Source organism: Schistocerca serialis, chromosome 10 (genome assembly GCF_023864345.2).
Source record: "Schistocerca serialis cubense isolate TAMUIC-IGC-003099 chromosome 10, iqSchSeri2.2, whole genome shotgun sequence".
NCBI lineage: Eukaryota > Metazoa > Arthropoda > Insecta > Orthoptera > Acrididae > Schistocerca > Schistocerca serialis.
This window is the reverse complement of record NC_064647.1, coordinates 160,882,900-160,897,251: the sequence shown is the minus strand read 5'-3', so window position 1 is coordinate 160,897,251 and position 14,352 is coordinate 160,882,900. Positions and strand designations below refer to the sequence as shown.

Here is a 14,352-nt window from a genome sequence, read left to right as displayed (position 1 = left end):
CAGTGGTGTCTTGGTTTGCATCAAAATCTTAGGAGATGATTACATAATGTGGATCTCCATTTCCAATGACTGTGGCAAGCACCACGTTGTATACGACGTCGTGGATTCCGTTACAGATGGGCAAAAAATATTGTAGAAATTTGGATTTGTTTGTACACCGATGATCGCAGACAACATGTTTGGAGACAACCCAGCAGTATCAAATGCCTCCGACACTATGTCCTACATGTGCAACAAGATTATGGTGGAGTGATGTCCTGGGGTGGCTTTACATGTGGTCAGTGTACAGCTCTCATGGTTGTTGAGGGTAATCTCACTGCTATGTGGTACAGGGATGAGATTCTGCAATCAATAATGGGACTATATTACCATTATTTTGGTGACGGTTGTATTTTGATGGACAAGTAAGTTGCGTTCTCATCGTGCTGTTCTTGTGAACACATTCCTTCTGCACACTGTGGTAACCAGAATGGGATGGCCAGCCTGTTCCTTGTACATGAACCCAAACAAACATGGATGTGATCAATTGAAACAAGCTGTTTTTGGATATTAACAGCGATCACTTACTCTGTCGCACATATACAGAATACCCACTGAAGAGTGGGACGATTTTGATGAGGTGGTGTGCCTCAAGAGATTCAATGCAGCATTTGAGCAATGGGACATTCCACCACATATTGTCGTTGATTGGGAGTGCTATGAAAAAACCCATGAGAAACAGGTTGTTCTGTCATCACAAAAATGTTGTTTTTTTTTTTTTCTCGACATGTAAATGAATATGCAGGTTTCAGAGCTAACTTTTGTTTTCTGTGCCATAAATTTTGAAATAAAGATACAGACACAAGCAGACATATTTAAAGACAAAGAGTGGTACAGAAACTCTTTGTCTTTAAATATGTCTCCTTGTGTCCGTATATGTGTGGATGGATATGTGTGTGTGTGCGAGTGTATACCCGTCCCTTTTTCCCCGTAAGGTAAGTCTTTCCGCTCCCGGGATTGGAATGACTCCTTACCCTCTCCCTTAAAACCCACATCCTTTCGTCTTTCCCTCTCCTTCCCTCTTTCCTGATGAGGCAACAGTTTGTTGCGAAAGCTTGAATTTTGTGTGTATGTTTGTGTTTGTTTGTGTGTCTGTCGACCTGCCAGCACTTTCATTTGGTAAGTCACATCATCTGTGTTTTTAGATATATTTTTCCTACGTGGAATGTTTCCCTCTGTTATAACCTATTCATAAATAGTTATACGTTCAGACATTGAGATTGATATTTAGAAACACACATATATCACGAGAAGTCAACAATTCTTAGTAAATAACCAGCTTTAATTGTATTTAAGCTTGTTTACAATGGAATATGAATTTTATTATTAAAAATTTTATAAATGTGTCACACACTTATACCTGTGCTGCAGTATTTGGTTTATCAGTATTGAAAAGCAGTACTCAAGGTATTTGATGAGACAGTATTTGATCGATTGAGCACTGCCATGTGTAAAAAATAACACTGGTTTCTGTGCATATTACTATGTGAATGGAAGAAGCTAAGTTTGAAGATATTTATAATGATATTTTGTGCATGGAAAAATAAAGAAGTTATCAAAATTAAATGTGTGAAGTTATTGATTTATGAAAATAACCTTGGACCAGTACATTCGCATAGAAGATAAATAAATTATATTTTTTTATTGTTCTAACGATATCCATTTTTAATTCTGCCATGTGAGTAGAGAATTTGGTTATTGTATCAAGAAAAATCACCTGCAAGTTAATTTTATATAAAAGTGAAAATAGATTACATTAGAGGATGGATCCATGACATCAGTGTAGGGAAGGAAAGACCATCAGTGCCAAGTAAGTGTAGAATCATGGACCAGCAATGGAGGTAAACATTTTTAAACAGTATAGGGAGTAAAGGAGTGAAACAATTTTCCAGCAGATGCCCTCAGTCCATTTTAAAATAGCATCCCTAAATTTGAATACCAGTCCAATAGTGGCAATACAGCAAAGATTATGGAAATATGGTAATGGTAAATTTGGTTTTATAGTAACTTATTGAATAATAATAATACTAGGGATACATAGAGATTACATGATTTAAAAATGTTACGTTCACCAATTTAGCAACAGCCATAGTTAAGAGCAAATAAAAATTATCTGACAAAAAACAAAGCTTGTCTGCTGTGATGACTAAGTTTTAACACAAAAGAAATTATGTACTGTAATTTTATCATACTGTATGATTTTGGAATGTATATTTATGATTGTCTTCTCTTTAGGATGGGGCTTACCTTCAACGCACTCCGGGCTTACCTCGGTGGCGGCCAAATTACATTTTCTGTAGGAGCGGGGGCAACTCGGGTGAGCTCGCCGACCAGTTTCTTGACCACTTTTTCACACTGTATGATGGTGAGGATCGGACTTGGCTGTGGGAACTCTACCACAAGGATGCCTACTTCTCACTCTCTAGCATGTACCTTCCTGGTCAGAGCACATCACACGATGCAAGGTATGTACACGTCCACCGGTATTCTCTCATTATCTGTTGTGGGCTCCTAGTCTATTCTAAACACAAATACAGAGTGGCCTATGGAACATTGATAGTTTTCAAAAGTGCGATAGTGAGCAGATTTTTAAGAAAAACACCTTAGATTTATGTCGTCACTCAAGAAATTATGTCATCGTGATGGCAGCCATTCTCTCGAACACAATTTTCAACTCTTAGCTATAAATTACTTGTAACTCAGGCCAACAGGTGTTAGTCAGTCAACAACATCTCATCTTAAATGGCAGCCTTCGATTCCATTAAAATTTTGGTTTGTTATGAGGGCATGCCTCTGAATTTTTATGCAAAAATTTTTAATGATTTAAATAAAACAGACTTAAATAACTTTCTACACCTTTATTATTCATGCCTACATATTTTCGAAGTGCTACCCAAAATATATGAGAATTTCATTGCACTGGTCAAACCAGTAACAGTACGACATTCTGTCACTAGATGTCTTGAGGTACATCGCTTACAAGGAACCACTTGAGAGCAAGGTTGCAAAAGGACTATGATTTTTATGTGACACCCCACATATTGTCTACCACACAGCCACAATATTAGTTGCTAACAGCAACAGGGGAAAGGACTGAAGGTATCCAGTGGCAAGCACAGCATGAGGCTATGGAACATAGCTGAACTACTTTGTCAGTGAGTAACTCACAGCAGTGCTAGTGCTGTTGAAACAAAGCAGAGCAATGGCAATGGTGAACAAAGCAAACATTTCATCATATCTACAACAACAGCAGCTGCTGAAGTTGACATTTTGTCGGAAAGAAACCTGTGGAATTTCACTGAATGACAAAGAATTAGCAGATAAAATATTAATTTTTTTGCAAGATGAATCAATTGAATGTGTTGCATCGTATACGCTCGTCTGTACAAGAAATGGACGTGAGGAGTACAGTGATGACAATATGTGCTCAACAAGTGAAAATGATACTGAAACAGGTATTGAGACACCTAGTTCATCATCCTTGTCAGACTGAGATCACAAATTCTGTTTTCAGTGAAACATAATAAAGGATAATCGTTGTCCGAGGTGCAGGTAATAAACATAATTCCGCACATGGAAGATCATCTGTAGCACTGTAAAAAGACAATTGTGAACATGTTTTGAATGGGTGAGGTTTTGAAGCGGCTGAGGGAAAATGTTCAGCGCAAATGGCCATATTTGTGGAAAAAGAAAAAGTGTGGTTGATGCACCATGACAATGCACCCACATAAGTCTGAATGGAATCACAATGGGTCCTGAGCACCCTTTGCCGTGTGGACTTCCAAGAGTGCTTACAAGAATGGGAACAGCGCAGGAATGGTTGCGTATATGCCCGAAGTGACTACTTGAATGTGTAGGGCATTAGGACGTAAGTATAGTTTTCTGTTTTTTTACAATGAATTTCTCAGATATTTTGGGTGGCACCTTGTGTTTCTTAATATAACCACCTCGCTAATGAACACATTTCTCCCATAGAGAGACCGGTTAGTTGATACTGTCACTGCAGAATGTTTAACTTTGTTGATGGAGCCACAACCTATCTTATGCTTGCACTGGTTCATCCCTATCACAAAGTGAAGTTATCGAAGGTGTTTTTAAGTGAAACAGACTGAAATGTACCTAGCTCCCACAATGATATCATTAGAACAATTACTTAATAAAGGAATTTTAGTGTTGATTACTTCTATTTTGCACTTCCAATTCCTTGAGAGTGGAGTACATTTCATAACTGATTGCAGATAATTTTGGCATCCTTGTTTCATTTCTTCTGTTAACCTGGGGTTAATAATCATCTGTATTTTTATCAGTTGTGTGACTGAAACACAAGCTTCCCACTTGGCTGTTTATTAAAACCAGCAAAAACTGCTTCGTGTTCTTTTTACACAGACAGTACATTCCATTCTCATCATATAAATTCTTCAAGTCAGTCTCATCATTTTAGAATTCAGCAGTATTTACAGAACGAGAGGGAAAAACACAATATTTTTTCAAGAGACTACTCCAGGGACATAACACAGACTATTTCCACATTCTAATAGCTAGCAACCCAAGACTCTTATGTATCACAGATGCAGGGCGTATATGCAGACAAGGAAAAAAAATTCCCGGATTTCCCCGTAAAAATACACTTTCTCCCGGGTGAAAATACACTTTTTCCATGTTAGGACAGTATACTTTTCCTTGGAACTGTAAAACTTATCAGTCCATTGAATGGTTATAGTTTTATACATCAGTATAGAATATCTCAGCACTTGACAAAATGAAACTTGGAGGAAAAAAACATGTTTTGGAAAGATCTGTGATGTGCAACAACATGTATGCTGCATATTTTTGTACTGCAGAAGTATAATTTCAAATTCCACCAAACACCGCATGTTACTTTCTGAAGATTTGAAATCGAGATTGCAATGCGCTTTTGTAAGCCAGTTATAGCTCATGTACGTGATCTCGCCAGCCGATGACAGCAAATATTCAGAGCATAGGACACATGATGAAATCAGCCAAAAGCAACATCACAGTTAAGTAGTGCAACCACACAAATAGGAAAAGTTAATGGTTTTAATTAACACACATAGTGTTGCTACAAGAGAACCAAAGCCTTCACATATAATATTGGTCTCAAAGATTAATAAGTTGTAAGAAAATCTAAGCTTTCACATAAAATGTTGACCTTTTTTGCGCGTGTTACACTTTATGATACATCACCCAATAGTGCCAGTAAAATTTTTAATAAAGATATAAATGTCTGACCATTTGGACTTGAAATTTCTTATGGTTGTCCTCGAAGAGTAGACTTTTAAATTAGAGTTAACTGCTCTGTGATGTAAGAAATTCATCATACATTCTCACATATAGTTCATTTTGCGTAAAAGGAAATTTACTTTGAAAGTAACGCTTTTCAAACCACCATTCACAATATTTCCCCTCAACGTGTTAGAAATAGCTTCATTTCAGGAGTTGCCAGAGAGCGCCATATAACAGCCGTCACTGCACTTGTGCAGCTACAATGATGCACAAAGCCATATGTTCGTATGTGCAAAACATTAAAAGATGTTACATTATGTCATAAGAGAAACAAGACATGAGAGGGTACTCCAAGAGCATGGGAATTTCATGACTCATACTAAAATGCATAATTTGGCTTAAAGTGCACTGTCGTATGTCCAGATTCAGATGTAAATTTTCTTGGAGTATCAGTACTGTATTATCTCATGTTTGGTTTTTTATTATGGCATAATGCCATAAGTGCTAGAAGGTGAATATGTGTACTTGAAATGTAGCAAACAGTCGAAAGTTGCCAACAGTGTGGAATGAAACACTTCATTTCAGATAAATGGGCTGCATCAGCAGAAAAGAGTAATAAAAACCAAATTTCTTTAGCAAACCGACAAAAATAACTTTATTGTTCTGCAAAGAAATTAATGCTTGACTCTCAGAAAGGTGAAAATAAAATAAAATCTGAAGCTAACAACTTATTTTAGCCTTCTGTAATTATGTGAATGTATTTTCGTTCACTTGATAGCTCCCGACCACAGAAATCCATTTTGTTTTCATTTGACAGGAGAGCAATAAACGAAGAGGAAACAGCAAAATCACTAAACAAAAACACGTGTCATGTGAAGACTACCCACCTCCCCACTAAAACAATGACTGCTCAGTGTATCAGTCCCAGATCTATGATATTTCTGAACCGGAGCAATACTAGGTAGTGGAACACCTCACCCCCCCCCCCCCCCTCCCTCTTCTTCCAGTATTTGAGGTAGGACGCCAAAAATTAAATCAACATAGTATTAGGAACGGAAAGTTGGTTAAAACCGGAAGTGAACAGTAACGAAATCCTAGACACAGAATGGAATATATACCGCAAGGATAGGATAAACGCCAATGGTGGAGGAGTATTTATAGCAGTAAAGAATTCAATAATATCCAGTGAAGTTATTAGCGAATGCGAATGTGAAATAATCTGGGTTAAGTTAAGTATCAAAGGTGGGTCAGATATGATAGTCGGATGCTTCTATAGACCACCTGCATCAGCAACCGTAGTAGTTGAGCGCCTCAGAGAGAACCTGCAGAACGTCGTGAAGAAGTTTCGTGATCATACTATTGTAATAGGGGGAGACTTCAATCTACCAGGTATAGAATGGGATAGTCACACAATCAGAACTGGAGCCAGGGACAGAGACTCTTGTGACATTATCCTGACTGCCTTGTCCGAGAATTACTTCGAGCAGATAGTTAGAGAACCAACTCGTGAAGCTAACGTTTTAGACCTCATAGCAACAAATAGACCGGAACTTTTCGACTCCATGAATGTAGAAGAGGGTATCAGTGATCATAAGTCAGTGGTTGCATCAATGACTACAAGTGTAATAAGAAATGCCAAGAAAGGAAGGAAAATATATTTGCTTAACAAGAGTGATAGGGCACAAATCGCAGAATATCTGAGTGACCACCATCAAACGTTCATTTCTGAGGAAGAGGATGTGGAACAAAAATGGAAAAAATTCAGAAACATCGTCCAGTACGCCTTAGATAAGTTCGTACCGACTAAGGTCCAAAGCGAGGGGAAAGATCCACCGTGGTATAACAATCATGTACGAAAGGTACTACGGAAACAAAGAAAGCTTCATCATAGGTTTAAGAGTAGTCGAATCATAGCTGATAAGGAAAAGCTGAACGAAGCAAAAAAGAGCGTAAAGAGAGCAATGAGAGAAGCATTCAACGAATTCGAACATAAAACATTGGCAAACAATCTAAACAAGAACCCTAAAAAGTTTTGGTCATATGTAAAATCGGTAAGCGGATCTAAATCCCCTATTCAGTCACTCGTTGACCACGATGGAACCGAAACAGAGGACGACCGAAGAAAGGCAGAAATACTGAATTCAGTGTTCCGAAACTGTTTCACTGCGGAAAATCGTAACACGGTCCCTGACTTCAGACGTCGCACGGATGCCAAAATGGAAAATATTGAAATAAACGATATCGGAATTGAAAAACAACTGCTATCACTTAGTAGCGGAAAAGCATCCGGACCAGACGAGATACCCTTAAGATTCTACAGTGATTATGCTAAAGAACTTGCCCCCTTTCTATCAGCAATTTATCATAGATCGCTGGAAGAACGTAAAGTACCTAGCGACTGGAAGAAAGCGCAGGTCGTTCCCATTTTCAAGAAGGGTCATAAATCAGATGCGAATAATTATAGGCCTATTTCGCTTACGTCAATCTGTTGTAGAATAATGGAACATGTTTTGTGTTCTCGTATTATGACGTTCTTAGATAATACAAATCTCCTTCATCATAACCAACATGGATTCCGCAAACAGAGATCATGTGAAACTCAGCTCGCCCTATTTGCCCAAGAAATTCACAGTGCCGTAGACACTGGCGAGCAGATTGATGCCGTATTCCTGGACTTCAGGAAGGCATTTGATACGGTTCCGCACTTACGTTTAGTGAAAAAAATACGAGCTTACGGAATATCGGACCAGGTTTGTGATTGGATTCAGGATTTCCTAGAAGAAAGAACACAACATGTCATTCTTAACGGTTCAAAATCTGCAGATGTAGAGGTAATTTCGGGAGTACCGCAGGGAAGCGTGATAGGACCTTTATTGTTTACAATATACATAAATGACTTAGTTGACAACATCGGTAGCTCCGTGAGGCTATTTGCAGATGACACGGTTGTCTACAAGAAAGTAGCAACATCAGAAGACTCGTACGTACTCCAGGAGGACCTGCAGAGGATTAATGCATGGTGCGACAGCTGGCAGCTTTCCCTAAACGTAGATAAATGTAATATAATGCGCATACATAGGGGCAGAAATCCATTTCAGTACGATTATGCCATAGGTGGTAAATCATTGGAAGCGGTAACGACCGTAAAATACTTAGGAGTTACTATCCGGAGCGATCTGAAGTGGAATGATCACATAAAACAAATAGTGGGAAAAGCAGGCGCCAGGTTGAGATTCATAGGAAGAATTCTAAGAAAATGTGACTCATCGACGAAAGAAGTAGCTTACAAAACGCTTGTTCGTCCGATTCTTGAGTATTGCTCATCAGTATGGGACCCTTACCAGGTTGGATTAATAGAAGAGATAGACATGATCCAGCGAAAAGCAGCGCGATTCGTCATGGGGACATTTAGTCAGCGCGAGAGCGTTACGGAGATGCTGAACAAGCTCCAGTGGCGGACACTTCAAGAAAGGCGTTACGCAATACGGAGAGGTTTATTATCGAAATTACGAGAGAGCACATTCCGGGAAGAGATGGGCAACATATTACTACCGCCCACATATATCTCGCGTAATGATCACAACGAAAAGATCCGAGAAATTAGAGCAAATACGGAGACTTACAAGCAGTCGTTCTTTCCACGCACAATTCGTGAATGGAACAGGGAAGGGGGGATCAGATAGTGGTACAATAAGTACCCTCCGCCACACACCGTAAGGTGGCTCGCGGAGTATAGATGTAGATGTAGATGTAGAACTTTTCAAAAAAATGTTTGTTTTATAGCCCACATCTTTCTGAAGAATCTGATGCGTAAAACATACATCTTCGAGGACATGTAAGACATGTTATTTGGTCTTAAATGTGCCAAAGTGCAGTGCCACGCCTCCTCACACAGCACTCTTCTATCATACGTCATTGTATTTCACTCTGTCGAAATCAGACATGCATATTTTGCAATGGATACCACAAAACATATGCAGGACAGTGGAAATGTTCTGTGGTGCATCTCTGTCTGCCAGTTTGACATCCTGCCACTACATCCTTGTTTTTTTTTAGAGAGAGAGAGAAATTTGCAACAAATACTGGATGGGATTATTTGTAACCGGGAGAACAAGAACTCTTTGGAAAATTTTCACTCTTTATTGCCTATTAGCTAATACTTGCTGTTTTGTACGACATAAAATTAAATATAGGATACCTAAAACCAGTGAAACAAGAGGCAAGCAAGACAGTACACATTTCTTCAATACTTAAATCCTAGCATTTTTTTCTCTCTAATCTTGCTACGACTTTACATTGCATGCTTTCCTTTCTGCGAAAGAATCTATTACCTCATCAAAGTTCGTTAAACGTTTTGCTACATTAAAGGACGAAATGTCATTTTCTAATACTGAAAAAGCTGTTAATACAAATAGTACCCAAGACTGGTGTGGTTTCTCGAGCTAATTACGAGTATTTTGTCACTGTCTGCTAGTTAGAATGAAATACGCCTGTCAAATATTGTAGCAATTGCAACATACGCCAAATAAATGAGACTGTTTTGGAACAAATGGTCATTTTTATGACACAACAGAACATAATTCATGAAGTACCAATATCAAATGCTTATTAGGCCTACTACAAGCAAAAAGCTTTATGATAGGAAATAGTTTCACATTTCATTCATATGCTCCAGCTTCTCCGATATGAGATCGAAAAATATTAGTATGAAATTTTTATATAACTTTGGGATCTTCATGTTATTCCATAAACTTTTCTTCTACTTCCTTGTTCTAACAAACAATCTAGTCATTACTAATTCTGTAAGTATTCCCGCCATTGTCAAAACTTATCATCCAGTTAGCTTCACTAACCCTGCCCCAATCACCAGTTTAGTTATCCCACTTTTATTCTCCAGTTAGGCATTATTACGTGTTCGTACAACATGTTTTCCGTACTACTCCCAGAATAGAACTTAAGTGCTGGCTAGCTGGGGACTGTACAACTGCCCTTACTAGTGTAGCAGTCTGGCTAAAAACTGTCAAAATGTCATGTTCTTGGATGTTATTCCTGTTAGTCATTTATTTCCTTTGTGGTAGTCTGAATCTATGGCCTTCGCTAGTAATTATAACAACGCTGATCATTCGCAAACCCAGTCAACCAAATAAACAGACAGCGATTGGCTTACACCTGTTCAGCTTTATTCCGCTCAGCTCTTATAGCCCCATCCTCTATTGTCTGTAGGAAAGTTTATTTCTAGATGTGATGGGGATTCCCCTGGCAGGTAGTCATCACATACAGTATGCACACATTCAAAAATCAACTTATGACTCATTCAGAAATCAACTTAGAATGTGTTCAAAAATGTTCAAAAACCAACAGGGATGCGTTTCAAAATCATACGAATAATCGTTAGACCAATGTGTGCTGGATGTTAGGCGCTTTGTGAAACAAGGTTTTTTCGTCAAGAATATGAATTTGCCCCCTCCCCATCTCCCTCCCACCGCCCCTGGAATTGCTCCCCGAGGCAGATACCCCAGTTTGCCCCTGCCCCACCAGATCTAGGCCTGTTGCGCATGTGTGAATATGGCAACCTGGGCATGCCAGTAAAAATTTTCCGGGTAGCATCTGATGCTGCTTATACAGCTAACAGCCACACATCTGTAGCTAGAAATGTGAGAAGGTACTACTCACACGCAACTCAACAACGCATGTGCATGAGCCCGCTCGCAGCTGCTCAAACGAATCTAATGTAAACTGTTGTAACGCCACACTCATGGGAAGCAAGTTGTTGTACTGAAGCATTGCATAGTCTTCGTACAGCCTTTGTCACATTTTGCTGTTGGCAGACACTTGTATGAGCACTTTGTTTTGTTGTTGTGTATGACACATTTCCTTTGCAACTTAGGTTTTATTTCCTTTTTTTCTCTCGTTAATGTTTTATTACTGCAGTATTATTCTGCAGTACCGGAATACAGTAATATCCTTTGTTAGAATATCGATTCCTACCAGCCAAAATTGCCAAAATCTAACTGAAAACTAAAACAATGAAAAATTCCTGGGTTTTTCCCAGTTTTCTCCCAGATGAAAAAATTCCCAGATTTTTCTCAGATCTCCCAGTTGTCCAGGGTCGTATACACACTGAGATAATTTTTCTGAGAAGTTACATTGATTGAATTTTGTACATTTGAAAAATAGAAATTCATGTTTTATTGCAAAATGTAACTTCTATTGAAATTGATTATTATTTTTATCTGGTTTTGTTTTAATTTGAGATTAAAAATGGCTGGATGACTGGTTTTACTGAATGCAAGTATTTTACTTACTACTTACTAAATATTTTTATAATTACCCAAAAGCATAAAGGAATAGAAATTATCAATAAATATAATAGAAAGAGCACCTCAGCAAAAGCTGACAATGACGTAAATATTGACAAAAACGGTTACCTAGTAGGTCATTAACAGTGTGACCCCAGCATCGTTAGAATGCCACCCTGCAATCTGAAAATCAAGTCTGTGTTGGGGGAGGACGATCAGTGGGCAATGAACCCAAGGCATTATTGTTGCAGCACTCACATGTGGCCTCTCATTGTCATGCCCTATGTGCAAATGAATTCTTCAAACTTGTGCTTTCAGTTTTCTGAGGGTGTCACAGTACGTTGCAAAATTTATGGCATTGCCTTTAGGCATGAATTCTAAATGCCTCACATTTTGAACATTCCAGAACATAGTGAGCACAGCTTTACCTCCTATTGGCATGATCTTGAACTTTTTTGTGTCGGTGATCCCTTGTGATGGAACTTCAGTGGTGCTCTCTTGTTTTCAGGGTCAAAGTGGTGAACCAGACTTTCATCACCTGTCACAATGTTGTTAAGGAATGATCACCCTCACATTCAAAATGCAAAAGAAATTGTCGACAAATGTCAAATCTCTTCTGTTTCGTGTCAGGAGCGAGCATTTGAGGCACCTATTGTGCACACAGTTTGCCGTACGACAGATCTGCAGTGACAGCGTGTATGTGCTCATACGATTTGCCAAACTTACCTGAGAGCTGTATTTGTGTTAGTCAACGATTCCTTCTGAAGAATGCAATCAGTTCCGATGAGTCTCATCAGTTGACGTACATTGTCATCCATACTGAACACTCTCACATTATGGGGTAAACACCACAGTTCTCTTCATTACAAGTATGAGCAATCCAATTTTGGGCATTATTAATGCCAATACATTCATTACTGTACACAAATTTCACTCTTCTATGAATTTCAATAGGAGCACATTTTCTGCAGTTAGGATGTTGTTTACAGCAGGCTTTTTCTCATGCTCGAATGTAGTTACATTCCACACTGCCATGCTACAAGCTACAATTCAGAGCCCTCAAGCGGGAGAGGGTTGCAGCTTGTGTCAGCGAAGTGGGAAAGTCAGCCGAGTAATATGCGTGACTTGTAATACCTCAACCGATATTGAGAACAGACTTACTGAATTATTTTTTAGCACACTGTTGTAAAATAGACATTCTCTTTCAAAAACTTCCACAAGATGTTGAGTCTGGTGGATGTTAATGACACAGCATGTTGCTGAAAAGAGGAAATATGACATTCCTTTGTTTTATATGAACTTTTAAAATTTTGAAACCTTGTAACTCATTTAGGCGTACGAATAGTTTGACAACTGTTTGAAAGCATACCTGTTGCTTACAGTTGTTAGTTTGTGCTGCCACTTGCTACTGTGCTGCCCTGACTTATATGCCAATAATAAAATCAGTCTCAGAACTTTTTGGATGGCCATTGTACATTTCAATTGATTAAATTACTAGTGTCATCTGCAAAAGGACTTAATTCTGTTTTTTGTATGTTAGGTGGAAGGTAGTTTACATTATGAGAAACAAAAGTGGACCTCAGATTGAGTCTCGTGTGACTCCATAAGTGATTTCTTCCCAGTCAGAGTTATCTCCCCCGATTTTATTGGTCGAATTATTGAGTTCAACTTTCTGCATTCATTTTATTAGATATGACATTACCAATTGCTTGGCTGTACACCAGTTCCATAACACCTCACATTATCTAGGTGGATGTTGTGATTCACATAGTCAAAAGCCTTAGGTAAGTCTCAGAAAATACCAGATGGTACTGTTTTGCTATTTAGAACTTGTAAAATTTTGTATATGCATGTGCAAGTGACATTCTCAGTTTAGCAACTGTTTGGAAATACAAACTGTTTTCTACCAGTGATCCTATTTTTGCTCAGATGATATGCTGTTCTAGAATACAATATCTCTTTCAAAGCTTGAAAAATTAAGTCAGCTTAATATGCCTTGTTTTACCCATGTTATACTTGTCACTCATTTTCTCCTCTTCCTGTAGGCTGAGCTCATATATAGCAGAGTGCCGTGACCTCTTGCACACTTCTGCCAAACTGAGGTCAAAGACTACACTGGCCCATGGGGCGGAGAAGGTCATCATGAGATTAGAGAAGCTGCCTAGGACTCAACATGACCCGTACTCCTTCACTGTAGATCTTCTACATGATTCTGTGAGTAGAAAACATTTACTACTGCTGTATTATCCCTTCCTCACGATTTCATCATTTGTCAATATTGTTTTTACTCTGTTACTGTAATTCTGAGGAGTGATGCAAGAGAAAATCATTATCACTGACTGATTAAAGAGATGCATCCTTTTCTTTTCTCCTCCTATATTCTTCCTCAGAACAGTATGTTAGTAAGCCATCTTCAGTTCAGAGATTATAAAAGGGGCAAAGTGACAAGGAAAGTTGCATTAAAGAGAAAGAGAAATGCAAATTGTACAGAATAATACATTTTAAAAAAGTAGGTAGGAAGGGACAGTCACCAGCGCTGTGTGGAACCCATTGCCAGCGATGTGAAAGGCATAGTATACCGTTGGCAGAGCAAGTTCTGTTGATGGCGCGAATGGAGCAGTCTACTGCCTGTCGAATCTCTGGAACAGTTCTGAATCAAATGCCACGAAGTGGTTCCTTCATCTTCAGAATCAAATCAAAGTCACAAGGACTTAAGTCCGGGGAATATGGTGGATGGTACAGTACTTCCCAGTCCCATTGACCAAAACGA

The 14,352-nt window shown here is 38.7% G+C and overlaps 1 protein-coding gene across 1 annotated transcript in view; it reads left to right on the top strand.

Moving 5' to 3' along the window:
- The window catches only part of LOC126425326 (nuclear RNA export factor 1-like), a 167,315-nt gene that overhangs the window by 127,028 nt on the left and 25,935 nt on the right, over window positions 1-14,352 (top strand). Inside the window, exons 10-11 of the mRNA XM_050088308.1 lie at window positions 2,275-2,504; window positions 13,628-13,796. Of these exons, the coding sequence (XP_049944265.1) occupies window positions 2,275-2,504; window positions 13,628-13,796 (399 nt within the window). The remainder of the gene's footprint in view (window positions 1-2,274; window positions 2,505-13,627; window positions 13,797-14,352) is intronic.